This window comes from Mustela lutreola, chromosome 8 (assembly GCF_030435805.1).
Source record: "Mustela lutreola isolate mMusLut2 chromosome 8, mMusLut2.pri, whole genome shotgun sequence".
NCBI classification, from domain to species: Eukaryota; Metazoa; Chordata; class Mammalia; order Carnivora; family Mustelidae; genus Mustela; species Mustela lutreola.
Genome location: NC_081297.1, coordinates 113,680,281 through 113,694,840, shown reverse-complemented (window position 1 = coordinate 113,694,840; position 14,560 = coordinate 113,680,281). Strand labels below are relative to the sequence as shown.

General features: G+C 42.0%; 1 protein-coding gene and 1 long non-coding RNA gene across 4 annotated transcripts in view; one reads left to right on the top strand and one right to left on the bottom strand.

Moving 5' to 3' along the window:
- The window catches only part of LOC131839218 (uncharacterized), a 47,839-nt gene extending 44,281 nt beyond the window's left edge, over positions 1-3,558 (bottom strand). For both annotated transcript variants that reach the window (XR_009356862.1, XR_009356863.1), the window contains exon 1: positions 3,317-3,558. This is a non-coding gene — a long non-coding RNA (uncharacterized LOC131839218). The remainder of the gene's footprint in view (positions 1-3,316) is intronic.
- LIN7A (lin-7 homolog A, crumbs cell polarity complex component) overlaps positions 1-14,560 on the top strand; it is a 153,719-nt gene that overhangs the window by 28,342 nt on the left and 110,817 nt on the right. Inside the window, exon 1 of one of the 2 annotated variants that reach the window (XM_059186445.1) lies at positions 1,681-2,279. The exons of the other annotated variant lie outside the window; for it this stretch is intronic. Coding sequence (XP_059042428.1) covers positions 2,198-2,279 — 82 coding nt within the window. The 5' untranslated portion in view covers positions 1,681-2,197. Of the gene's footprint in view, positions 1-1,680; positions 2,280-14,560 lie in introns of those variants that run through there. 2 annotated transcript variants of the gene reach the window in all.

Genomic DNA, 14,560 nt, shown 5'->3' with positions numbered 1-14,560 from the left:
ACTGGATATACATCAGAAAACAAAAAGACAAAAACCTCATTTCCTAGACCTCACAATCTGGGATTTGTGTTGAAATAGCTACAATTATGGCTTTTAGATTTATGAATCAAGCCGCTCAAATACATATTCATAATAAAGTATGTTGTTAAAAGTACTGCATTAGTGACCAATGGATTTGTATATTCCTTTCATCCTCAATTATTGAATGAGATTTGATGTTTTGTGCAAATCCACTGAACAGGCTCTGCTGTTTATTGTTACAATATAACTTTTTTCTGTTGTTTGATTTAGGGGATGTGAATAATGATAATTAACCAGAATTGTTGCCTCTTCCTGTCCTTTCTATGCTGCTTAGAGCCCTTACTGCATGGAATTCTCATAGCTTGCACATTTTTTGTCTCCCAACCTGGACTGAGCACTGTCCAGGGAAAGGGCCACATCTCTTTAACCTTTGTGTTGTCAGCCCCTAGCATAGTGCTTGCCTCACGGTTCAGGGGGGATGTATGTTTGTTGTATGAGTAAATGTATATATTGTTTTCAAAGCACAGTCACATGCACATATCATTAGACCCTCACAAAACTGAGATTGTAGAGTGGAATTAGTGTTCTCATTTTACCGAATCTCAGTGAGATGGAAGGTTATTAATTCCTCTGTTTGACAGGTGAGGAGAAGAGATCAGTGGGAGATTATGTGATTTCTGAAGAGCCCATAACTAAGACTTGAATTTCAAGATCAGAGTTCTTTCTTAAAATACTAAATGAAAATATAGGCATACTGAACTACTATTTTAAGTACGTCTTTAGGATCTACTTGGTGTATGGCCAGTCATCTTTGACTGGCTCAAATCATTGGTGAAATCTTGCCTTTTTTTTTTTTTTTCAAATGTAAAAAATGGGATGGAAAAGATCTTCAGAAACCACCCACATTGTAACTAGAAGACAATGAAATAGATTACATGCAAATATTTTGCTGTAAAACAGCACCTGCCTTTAGGAATATATTGTTAGCCCAAACAATTTTGCTTTGTCATAGAGAAGGGGATGGAGGCAGCTTTGTCATTTCCAATCCTGAACCCACAGCCATCACCTTTCTGCTTATGTAAGATTTCTATACGCTTCTTATTTTTCTGGATCAGGAAATGAAAGTCCCTACACTGGCAGGATAGTGGAAGCCATCTGTTGGGGTGAAGGGGTCACAGCCAGTATTTGAAGGTTCTAGTCACTGAATCCTGATCAACTGACTCTAAAATGACCCTTTTAATAACATTATCTCCCACCAGACCACAGGCTACATGAAGGCAGGAACTGTCCTCAACTCCCAAGTGAGACCACAGCACATGGCATGGAACCCTCCTAGCTTATTTCCTGTCACACACGTCAATGAATCAGCGAGTGGCAAGTCTTAGTAACCAGTGGCAATAAATCAACCCCCCAAAGTGCTAGGTACACGTTTTTCAAACTGAGTGACAGAAATTTCTGTGTGTGTGTGTGAGTGTGCGTGTGTGTGTCTTTTAATTTAAAACCATTTTTAAAAAAGTTTGTGTTTAAGATATATTGTTTTCTAGGCAATACACTCGGGTCCTTAAGGGAGACCTAGTGACGGAACACTGGCCTTAGGTCCGTTATCCTGGATACTGTTATACCTCAACATTCCAAAAAACACTTTAACAGAAATTAACAGCAACTATAATGAAATCCTGACATTTCTGAACTAGAAGCGTTTTCTAAGGGGTGGGATTACTGGGTTGACAATTTCTCTTAATCTGAAAAAAAAAAAAAAAATCCATCTTCCTTCCTCCCTCCCTCCCCCCATCCCCTTTCGGTCTTCTTCCATCCCGAGAGACGCACGAAGACTCTGACGGTTTTTATTTGAGTGGAAAGTTGAAAGAGAGCAACACACCGGCTGCACCCATCCGGCGCTCCTTGGGGTGGAATAGCAAAGTTCTAGGGCACAGCCTTCCTGCCCCGAGCCGGCGAGGCAGCCGCTCTCCGCTACCTGCTCAGCTTCACGCCGCATCTGAAGGTCCGCCCGCCGCGGAACAGTTGCGTCTCCATCTGGCTGCCAACCCACCCAAGCTTTCTTCTCCTCCACCACCACCACCTTCCCTCCTTCCCCCCTCCTCCCCCTCCTTTCCGTCTTCCCTCTCCACCCCCGCTCCCAATCTCCTCCTCTTTTTCTCACTACAAGCGGTTGCTGATGCTGAAGCCGAGCGTCACTTCGGCTCCCACGGCAGACATGGCGACATTGACAGTGGTCCAGCCGCTCACTCTGGACAGAGGTAAGGGAGCGGCTCGCCCGCCAGGCCACTGCGTCCCCTCTGCCTCCCTCTCTGCCCCTGCCAACTCCCACCGGGACAGCCGGACGCGCTCGGGCAGGGGCAGCAGGGCGAGCGAGGACGAGCGAAAACGAGCGTAGAAGGCGTTCGCGCGGAGAGCAGGATACTTTCTTCCCCTTTCTCTGCCCGCCACGTCCCCACTGTCCCTGCACGCTGCGCTCGCCCGGCCCAGGGATGCCTTCCGCCGGGCTCTGGCGCCCCCGCTGCCACTCCCAGCCCCTCGCCCGGTCGCCTCCGGGCCGCCGGCTTTGTTGGAGCGGAGGCGCAGAGACCGGTAGGCGCCCGGGGCTCGGGGTTGGAGAGGGGCAGGGAGGAAGCTCGCCACGCCGGGCGAGGGCGCCTGCAGCCGGAGACCGGGGAAGCCTGGCGAGGGAGCCGCCTGCCAGCCTGCGCAGCCCGCGGGCCCGAGAGGGAGGAAGTTTGTCCGGGCGCGGGGGAACGAAGGTCGGTAGGGCTGCGGCTGCTCAGGCGGCCGCCCGGGGGCGGAGGAGGCGCACCCCGGGGTGGCCTGTGCCGGGGCGCACGGCGGCGGGGCTGCAGCGGCGAGGAGCTGCCCTCGGCCGAAAGGGCAACGCGGAGCACCGGCAGCAGCGCCCGGGCTGGGGGCGCAGCGTCGCTGCCGCCGAGCCCGACTCTTTCCGGCTTCTTGCTCCGAAGGCGGCCGGGGTCTCCTCTGCCCCTCGCCGTCCGCCACGCTCCGGTGGTGGCAACTCAGTTTCTCCTGCCTCGGCCAGCCACGTTCCTTCTCTCCCCAAACCCGGTGTCAGCGCCGTACCCCGGCTGCGGAAGGCGCTGGGACGCAGCGTGGACTGGCTTGAAATTCAACTTCTGACCCGCGACCCGGTGCGTCTTGCTCTCTGACTTGAATGGGGAAGCAGTGTGTGCTTCCTCCCAGGACCTCGCCAAGCCCAAGGCTAGAACCCCCCGCCGCTCTGCGGTGGGGTGGGGGGCCTCTCTGGAGCGCGCGTACGAGGCTGTACCTGTGCCTGTGTGTTCGGGTTTCCTTTCTGGCTTCCGACGTCTAGTTATGCAGGCGCGGGAGTCCCACGACGCCGCAGCCGAGGACACCTGCTCGTCCCCGACCGCAGCAGCCGGATTTAGGACGACCCTGGGCGGCCATTTGGAAATGGTGTGCTCAGTCGGAGATGATTTAGTCCGATGTGCCTCTAAAAATATTCTTCCTAGCGGATTAAACTGGACTGTGGGGCAAAGCGAAAGAGCATCCCGCTGCGCGTACAGTGCAAAAGCCAGGGAACTCAGTGGGGTTTTAATTTGGAGAGACTGTGGATGACTTTAATGCAATCTGTTGGCGCCAGAACAGATAGTATGTAGTGCTCATAGCAACCTTACTTGGGGTAAGAGTAGAAAAATAAAAACCAAAAATTAATTAATTAATTAATTAAAATTTAAGATGTAATGATTGATTTATGTTGGGAAACGTTGATTTGCAAGCCACTAAATTAATAACAGTAGTTAAAAAAACTCAGAAATCTAGGGTATCATGCATGATTTCACCCCAGTATCATCATCTACACTAAGCAGGATAAATCCATTGCCACTAAGAGCCAGATGGCAAGCTATTAGAAATTATGGATTTCCCACGAATTTCTGTTTTAATGTTATGAGCTCTTATATCGTCCCATTACTAAATCAGCCTTTAAACATCCCAAGTAAAACGACTATACTGGGAGAAAAAAACCAACTGCAAGAAAATCGCCTACCCGAGGAATTTTATATATTAAGACTACTAAACGTATTTCACCTCTTGGGTTTTACCTTAGCCCCGAGATTCCTGACGCAGTTGTGGAGAAGTGCAATCGGATGGGGATCTATTCTTAAAGTTTGTTCTAGCTCACAGCCAGACTGTACCTGTCCTTCCCAGTGTGATTAGGTCCATTTAGTAAGTAGCTCAAGAGGCAGAATGAGACTAGACGTAGCTGAATAAATTAACCAGCAGCAAACTGCAAAGTCTGATTTGTGGATGATGAGTTATTGGCACCACTGCTGTCCATGAAGTCAGTGTGTGTAAATATTTTCCCCTCTACCTTATTAAAACATGATTAATTATTTGATTAATTGCATCATTAAACCAATGAGAGAAAGAGTTCTGAAAAATGTTCCTCCAAAAAAATGCAAGTCTGTTTAGAAAGGCAGCCCAATAATACTTATCTGGGCCCTATTTGGTTAAAACCGTGGTGCTTGCTTTGGATAGGTTGGTTAGCATCTTTGGGCATCAGTTTTCCTCTGTGTGCTCTAAGGAATTTGGATTAGATTATTCTGATACTGTGCAACTTTAGTAGTCTATAAGTCAATTAGTTGAAATTAGAACTCAGTTTCTGGTCATCTACTGGAAGATTTTCCAGATTAGTCCCTCTCCCAGGTTGTTTGAGTGACCTTTGATGTATCCAGAGGTCACCCACTGATTTGGCCCCGTCAAAGCATTTCTCATACGCTGGTGCATCTGTCTCCTTGCTGAATGGTTGCTCCTTGAGAGAAGAGACCATTTCTAAATTCATTTTCTTATTCTCAGTGCCTGTCATAGTTCCTGACTCACAGTAGAAGATCAAAAATTAATGTGAACTAAGGACTGCAGTAATTTAAACAATGTTAAAAGATAGGATTTAGCAGTGAACCAAGGTACAGTTCATAGATTCATGACATTTTGGTTCTGGGATAGATGGCAGGAAAAACACAGGCCAGTGGTTCTTAACCTTTCTTTCTCTCTATGTGCTTGACAGATTCCTATCAGTAACCATAGCTCACCAAAGCTGTCATTAGTAACCAAGGGGGGGTTGGAGCAGGTAGGCAAAGAAGAAGGAAAGAAGATGCTTGACAAAGCCTCCCAAAGGCATCTCAGCAAATCGGAATGCATAGATCCATAATTTGATTTTTTTTTCCCTAGCATCTTTCCTTTTCAAGTGAGAAACATTGAAGAAGTAGAAAGTATTTTCAAGATTATTCTACTAGTTAGTGGGAGGTTTTATGCTAAAATTTAAATTTCCTTGTTTGATGCCCTTTGGCACCATAAACCGATTTATCTGGAATCTTCAGGGCAAAGGTTTTAAGCAAAGAAATCAAACCTGTGGATTGAAATTATGATTTACTCCTCCCAGAATTCAAAAGATATTACCTGAAACTAAGAAGCTCAGAAGTCTACACCAGCTTCTTGGACCGTGTTTGGGAAGCAAGATTTTGCCAGGACCAGGCTGGGCTCTGAAAAGATGAACACAGGGACCTAATATTCGAAACTCTTTTCTACCTTCCATTAAGACCTCATATTAAGCCTGTAAAGGCCTCTGGTAGCTATGGCCAGAGCTGGTTTCTGTTTACCCTGGTCCTAGTCCTTTGGATTCTTTACTCACTCAATGAATGCCTGGTATAAGGCAGACCCTACTATAGAAAGGTTAACTGGTTAACACGGTGGTGAACTAAACAGACATAATTCTAGTCTCCGTGGCAGTTAAAGACCATGGGGAGAGAGAGGTTATCCATATAAAAACATATGCACACACGCATACACAAAAAATTCACTCATGCAATAAATATTCATTCATTGAATGTTTATATCATGTATGTTTAAACACATAAGGTATACATATGATATATTGCTCTGTCTATATGTAATATACTATAGAAATACCAGAAACAAAAGTTTCTGCTTTTCTGGTCCTTAAGAGTGTCGTGGTGGAAACAGATAATAAATAAGGGGCTGATTAGTTAATTCAACAAATGAGTATTGAGTGTCAGCCTTATGGAAAGCATTATTTTCAGCTTTGGGGCTAATGAACAAAAGAGATAAAGTCTAACAGAGTCTACACACTCATGAGTGAGACGAAGAACGCATTCACGTACAATGCCACCAAGAAGAGCTAAGACTGGACCAAGGAGAGTGGCAGGGGCTGCTCTTGTGGATGCGAGAGTCAAGAAAGGCCCTCCCTCCTGGACTGATGACATTTGAGAAAAGATCCAAAGGAAATAAGGAAGCTAACTCTGCAGACATGGTGGGGTGGAGTGGTGGTGATGGGGGGTGCCCTCTGCAGAAGGATGTTATCTGTGCGTCCTAGGAACATCACGGAAGTCTACATGAAAAGGAGAGCCAGGGAAGAGTGGTGGAAAGTGAATGTGTGAAGTTGGTGGCCAGGAACCAGATGATGTAGGTTATGATGTGGATTTTAGATTGGTTGAAAGTCTGAAGACAGAAATGATGGGAAGATGGAAAAGAGTGGGGAAGGACCTACTTACATGGTGTTAGGCAAGGGAAGGTCATGAGAAAGCAAAATTTAAAACTGAATTTTGATGTATTAATACAATTTTTAGGAACAACATTCTGGATAAAGGGAAGAATACACATAAAAGCAACTTGATTGTGTAAAGCTTGGCTACCATTCCATTAATACATCTAGAACCAAACAAATGATCCAAAAGAAGAATTACCGAGAAGTAGTAACACTCCAAATGTGCCTCTGAGGATAGAAATTTGGTTTTAAGTATACCAAGAAAATCTATAGATCAGCTTTTTCTTCTTATTGCTGGGATAAAATATCATATAATTAGATTTTTCTTTTTTTTTTAAGATTTTATTTATTTATTTGACAGAGAGAGATCACAGTAGGAGAGAGGAAGGGAAGAGATCACAGAGAGAGGAAGGGAAGCAGGCCCCCTGCTGAGCAGAGAGCCCGATGTGGGACTCGATCCCAGGACCCTGAGACCATGACCTGAGCCGAAGGCAGCGGCTTAACCCACTGAGCCACCCAGGCGCCCCACATATAATTAGATTTTTAAAGACATACTGAGAGCTGTAATGTACACATCACTATGCGTAAATCTACATGTTGAACCCAAGTGGTCATACTATGAGATACAGTCATTTCTAGTCTAATATTTTATATTAGACAGTGATGTAGAAAGTAGTACCTGTAATTTACCCCTGTGGCAGAGAGAAGAGCCTGATAAGGAGATTAGTGTGGAGTCTTCTCTGCCAGAATTTAAAATGTTTATAGCAATTCTTCCCTACACCAGAGGTTAGTTTGTCCCTGATTATAATCTCTAAAACAGGGAATGACCTTCAGCTAAACTCAACAGAACAAGACAGGATGCAATCCATGATACTTAACACTTTCGTAACAAGGGACACAGGAATACTTCACTACATTTAAGACTTCATGGATTTAGGCACTTTCTTAAATACAATAGCTCCAACTCTCCTTCACTTTCCATCTCAAGGTCAGAAAAGATAACACAACTGAATTCTTCAAAATTTCACTTCTTTCTACCTCCCCCCTCTAACTTTGATCGGAATTGCTTTTTCTTTTCAAATTAAGGCTTATAAACAAATAATACAAAAACAGGTCTTAGAGAACTGTGGATAAATAAAACAATTTCTAGGTGTGATTAAAATTGTATCAACTTTTGAGACTTTGCTAATGACATGATTCATAGTTTACAATCTATGTGAGGTGCCTCCATAAAATAAAACATTGGTATCCCTGAGTTAGATGCAACTTGGATAAGTCACAAAAGTATAAATGGAAATCTTGATTTCTTGGTTTCTGAAAAGAGTCATAATCTAAGATATTGATTAAACAAATCTTGCTGTGTTTTCTCCTTAAGAAAATGAAACTTTTAGTCCTTTAAAAATTAAGAGCTTTTATTTTGTGGATTTCAACTTTATGAAAAAAAAAAAGAGTGCAAAATTGAATGCAAATGAAAATCCCATGGGTGCCACACTTTTCACGGGATGTATAATACATTAAAATTTTCTTTCTTTTCCTTTCACTTTTCAAGGCATTCAGAGCTTATTACTTTATGTATCTCCCATTTCAGGCCTTGGGCAGCCCTATAGCTTTCTAATCAACTGTATTTGCCCATTTTTATAAAATCTGCATTTGCCTGAAATTGCTTTTGCTCACAGTCCAAAGGGGCTTGCCCTTCCTCGCTCTCCTTGCTATTTCTTTTAACATGAGGAGCGGTAGAGGAAAACGGAAAACAAAAATTAAGGTAGTTCTTCTGTTGTTTCACACATGTATGCCGTGATGGGGAGGAAGAAGAGGGATCGACATTGTCTTATGGCTCTGGTCCTAAAACCTCACATCAGCAGCCAAGTATGTTTTCATCTATAAACATTAAGTGCTTGCTTGATTTCTCGTATTTTCTGTGAGCTTCACTACACCTAAAAATTTAATTTTTATTGAACTTTTTTTTTGACAAATCAATATCCGAGTCTTTCATTCTTCACTATATAGTTAGTTACACAACATTTTCCAGGAGTCAGAATTACGCCACATCCATCTTCTCTTTTCCTTTGATAATGAAAAGTTGCAACAAGAAGGTCTCAAATTTTAGAAATCTGTTGATTATTAAAAAAAGGTATTTTGCATGTAATGGGAGCTTTATGTACAGTTTTAAACCTGAAAAGAAACCAAGAAATTAATGATAGAGCTTCCAGAAAAAAGAAAAATATATCTGATATGTACTCTGGGTTGGCGCAGTAGCTATTCAAACCCTGAGACATTTTTGGTGTGCTCTAGTCATTTGTGAAACTAATTCCTTTGCTTTTGGAGTGCTTCCTGGGCGATCACAACTAGGGCTAGTAAGGAAAAGGAAACATGGAATGAGTAGTGTCAAATGGGTATTGGGTAATACTGGGTATTGGGGAAGCTATTATAGGTGCAAAGCCAATACCTCTTGGAGAGAATTCTTTTCTTAGTCCTGATATCAGTCTATTAGGATACAGGCTTCATCAGATCAGGGCACTGGCCTCGTTTATGTAGAACTCAACACATTATCTGGCACAGAGTTGGCACACTCCTAATATTTGCTGATTGAACAAACGGATGAAATTGACTTAGCTGGACTGCCTCTCCTGGACACATCTGTAATGCTTAAAAACAAAAAACAACAACAACAAAAGAACCAACCTTCCAGCCTATAATAATGTGAAAAGGTGGCTACCTTACTCTATCACTTTGCTTCTGTGTCTGTGTATGTGTAGCAGACTCTTAAAAGTGGCATGCTCCCCAGGGCCCAGAAAGGCTGCAAAGTGCTGGTGTTGATATCAAGGGCTACTTTCATCGTTCACATCCACCTGCAATTTTAACTTGTTATTTGAACCACTCAAGCTAATGCTAAAATACAACTGAAAAGTTGTATTGAAAAATGCTAAAATACAAACTAAAAAAAAAAAAAAAAAAAAAGTTTTGTGTGTGTGTGTATTTGTATGTGGAGGGGTCTAGCAGAATTTCCTACATGCACACACACACACACAATCTACACTGCTTCATCCCTTTTTTAAAAAACTACAAATGGATGAATGATAAAGCTGTGTTCTGATAAGCAAGTTAAAACGGATTTAGTTTGAAATCACTATGTGTTGGCAAGAGGGAACACGCTTTAAAAGTCATATTGATTACATCGATGATTTACTTCTGGGCTAGGTGGTAGACAAGTTGTTTTATGATTGAATTTTACTAACATTTTGTGCTACCTGAATTTGAAGACTGGTCTAATAAAAACATAAATATGCCCAAACACTACTTGAAAAAAAAATTATGTTGAATTAAGACTTACTTTGACTTTATACTCGGATAGTTATTTATCTTGGATAGAAAACTGTAGCTCCTTCTTTAAAGTGATGGCAATTTCCCGTAGAAACACTGTAGCTATTTCAAGTCCAACTGGTTCTGCTATTTTTGTTTACTTGGCCAGTGTGGTGATAGTTATGATATTCCAGTATAAAATCTGTTTTTTTTCCCCTATTAAAGAATTATCTTTAACTAAAAAAGGCTAGAATATAGGGAATCACAAAATGGCAATACAAGTTAAGCCCCCAGTTTAGATGGGGGAGAAAACCATCAAATCCCAGCTGAGTCTATTTAATAAAATGAGGGAATTGTGAGATATGGCTGAGAGATTCCTGAAAGTGATCTTTTGAGGAAAATTGGAGAAGAGCAGTAATTGCTGATAGACAAATACCCTTGATTCCAAAAGAGTGAGAGAAGTGTTTTAGGAAACTGTAGTTGAATCTACTAGTTTTGTGGGGGTGTTTTTTGGTTTGTTGTTGTTGTCTTTTTTTTTTTTTTACAGAAAAGGCAGTGATCAGCTACTTTTTATTTATTTATTTAGTGTGCCAGAATTTGTTGTTTATATACCATACCCAGTGTTCCATGCAATACATGCCCTCCATAATACCCACCACCAGGCTCACCCAACCTCCCAAGTTTTTTCTTGCTGGCAGAAAAATCTAAGGACAATAGTAGAAGAATGGGATTTTGGCACTTACAAAAGAAATTGGTGATCCCGCAGAGCCTACATGAGATCACTGAGAATAGATCTTGTCAAATTTCAGGTGTGTGCTATGACCCTACAATACCCATGCCATCACAACTGTTAGAGAAGCCTTATGAAAAGCATAGAAATACATGAAGTGGCTGATCATATTCTAGGATTTCTAGTGGTTGAAACACAGCTCCAAGGCAGTTTGGTTCTCTGTCCTGTTCACTGTTGTTACTGTTATTTTGGATGAGGGTCTCGGGAGATTTGTGTAGATGATGTAAAACTAGGCAGGATAGCGAATGGTTAAAGAAACCATATCAATATTCTAAAATTATACTTGGCTTGAATGGCAGGCTACAACATTAGAGATAAAATTTAAGGGCAATGAATAAAGTCTTCATTCATTCATTCATTCACCAGGAAAAAGGAGCCAACCTGGCTATTTACTGCTCTTGGTCATACTGCCCAGTGAATACTGCTCTACCGACTCCATTCAGCCACCTGGAAGACCTCGGTCCTGGGCTGGAGTAGGGGGTGTTTCAAATGACAAAGAGGCATTCCAGAATCAGCCTGCCTGGTTTTGAATCCCAGCTTTTGCCTTTACTGGTTCTGCACTTCCAAAGTTTCTAGACTCTTTTGACTCTCCATTTTCTTGTCTGTAAAATGTCAAATGACAAAAATAGCACTGACTTCATAAAATGTTCACTTTACATGACCTAATACGTATGAAGTATTACTATTGTACATATTACAGGTCATCCTAGTAACTACTCAACAATAGTAATTATTTCTTCCTTGAATCGGAAGTTCTGTCACCCCACCATACTCCCAGGGGGCAGAGACAGATAATGTTTCATGTCTTCAGGCTATCCTAAGAGGCAGAGACTATTTATTTTGGTATTCTCTAGGAGCAAGATATGTTTGGAGATGCTTGGAGTTCAAAACCAAGTTTCCTGTATACATACCTTATTTGCCAACCCACTCTCCCCAGATTGCTTTTTTCTTGATGCTTGAATAACAGCTCCCCCCATAATTCCGTTGGAGTACTTAGCACACAAGAGTGACTTTTTTTTTTTACACTGCTCTCACCCCAGCAAAATTAAGTTATTTGCATTCATTTTGTTGTTCTCATTACCTATCACAGTGCCTGAAAGATAAGCGCTCAGATGTGTGCTGAATAAATTACTGGTTGGTCTTCACATGTTGCATGTGAAGGGAGTAAGCCTAGCGAGGTGAGCAGATGACACAAGACGACAGATTTTTATTTAAGAAAAAAAATTATCTACATTTATTCTGCTCAAAATTAAAATGGGTGCCTTCCAGAAATAAGTGAACATCTTACTACTGGATTCCTGGAAATATACAGGCAAAAGTTGGCTGACAGATTGGAAAAGCTACTGAGTGACTTTAAGATTCAGTAAAAGTTTAGGACAGAGATTAGAGTTTATGTAGATGTTCATTGTTTTTTGCCTTGTTTTATTTGTATGCGGATAGCAAAAGTGTTCCAAATGGTTGACTGGAGAAAATATAACCAAGAGCAACTTTTTTTTTTTTTTTCTCTCCTTTGTAGTGCTATTTCATTGCTAAGCATCACAGGACAGGGAGAGGCATATAGATGCCAGTGAGGGGTAAGAGCTCCGGATCTGGATGGCTGGGTTCAATTCCTCCCTATCCCTACCTCTCCCTTGTTATGTCAACTTGGCCTGTTTCTACCCTCTCTCTCTCTCTCTTTTTTTTTTTTTCGTTTTCATCTGTAAGTTTGGAAATAATATCTCTCTACCTCTTGAGGTTGCTCTAAAAATGAACTGGGAAAACATATACAAGTGCTCAGACCATTGCCAGGTCCATATAAATGCTCAAGCCTGATTGATTATTCCCCACCTCTTCTCCCCAGGGCATGCATTTTCCCCAATGCAATAAATGAAAAGTGTGCAAGCTTCAGATCTAGACAGATGGGGATTTGAATTGCAGTTCTGCTACTTACTATCTGTGAAAGCGTAAGACATTTCTTATTCTCTCCACATCTTCTTTCTTTCATTCTTTTTAAAAAAATTTTTTTTAAAGATTTTTATTTATTTATTTGACAGAGATCACAAGTAGGCAGAGAGGCCGGGGGTGGGGTGGGGTCGCGAAGCAGGCTTCCTGCCATGCAGAGAGCCCAGTGCAAGGCTGGATCCCAGGACCCTGGAATCATGAAGGCAGAGGCTTTAGCCCACTGAGCCACCCAGGCGCCCCTTTTCTTTCATTCTTAATACAGGAATAATGACACACACTTTGTATGGTGATCCATTCCTTCGATTCTTCCCCTCCTTTAGCCTTTCAAGGAACAGTGAATCAGTCTGCTTTGTGCCTGGTACCAAGTCAAGGGCTAGAGGTAGAGCTTGCAGTCCAGGGGAGAGAGACCTTACGCAGATGGTTCATAATAAGATAGTTTAAGTATTAGAACAACGGCTCATGAATTGAGCATTTACTACATTACACTGCATTATACTACCTCGGCTACTAGGCAGCCAGGCGTTCTGCTTAAGTCTCTTCTTGTCCCATTTTAATTAGTCCTCAAAACAAGACTTTGAGGCAGATGCTTTTAGTATTTTGAAGATGTGGGAATTGAGGCATAAACAGGCTAAATAAAGTGATTGAGGCTCAGGCTGGCTGATTCCTGAGGCCTTCAGCTTCATCACTATGCTATGCCAGAGGGCAAGTGCATGGGTCCATAACGGGGTCTGTAGCAAGCTTTGAGGAATTTGACCTTGTAAGGGACAAAAGATGCAGGGGTGCTTGCAATGTCTTCAAAAGACAGACAGACAGACAGACAGAAGTCACACCAGGAATGCATGTTACCCTGAGAGAAATGACTTTGTCCAGTGCTTGCAAAAGGAATGTATACCAGTGTTGGTCAAGATTAATTTAAGTGATGTATTTTTAAGAGTCTACCACAATTATTGTAAAATAGCAGGTGTTTAATAAATGGCTGTGCTTAGTTTCATTTCTTAGTACCAAAGAGAGAATATCAATAGATAGAATTATAAGAAAGTACTAGCAATATTCTGTTCATTCCCATGCTGTGCCGGTGAACACAAAAATAATGACTGTGGCATTCAGATTACGTTTCGGCAATCTGTACTGCACAGCTAAAACAGCCAAAACTTCTTTGTAGAACCAGAATTTTCACAGACTCTCTTAAGGGAGTGGTAATAATGTCCCAAATCCCCTTTCCTTACAGTCTTTGCCTCTAAGTGGGATTAGTGAGAGGGATCTGGGAAGGTAACAGAACTCAAATTTCAGGCACAACAGAGAAAATTGTGACTTCTTTTTCTCTTTCAAAATTAGCTTTCCGTGTCTTGAAGAGTGTGAACACACTCTGCTTACCCATTATTATTAAAATATATGAGATGATGTTTAAATACGGATTTCAGTGGTGCAAGTAATGCTGTATTTGTGTAGCATTAAGTGTGGAGGAGAGGTTGCACTGAGGTAAAATTTACAGATGATTGAGCTTTACTCCTGTAGGCCCCAAACTTACTAATTTTTAACTTAAAAAATATAGGATTCATTTACTTTCCTTCTTTGATACCAGGTATGTTCTCTAGAAAATGGGATTTTTGTGGAGGAATTGTGGAAGGTAAATAAGGCAGTAAAACTTAATGCACATTACTGAAGGAAAGATGAGCTACTTATTTGGACGGGAAAGGGAAATTCTGCATCTCTCCAGCTTCTCAGACCTACTTTAGTTATTTGAGGGTGACAGATACACACCTCTGGATAAATGAAGTACTCTGGATCGTGTAGACACTCTGTGACACTCGTGTGACACTCTGATGTCACGCGCATTCCCAGTATTGCCAATTTGGCATCCCAATGGGAACTGCAAATAGCAGAATATTAAGATGGGCATATGCTATGGACTGAAAGTGTCTCTCTCATTCCTATTTATACATTGGAGCCCTGACCCC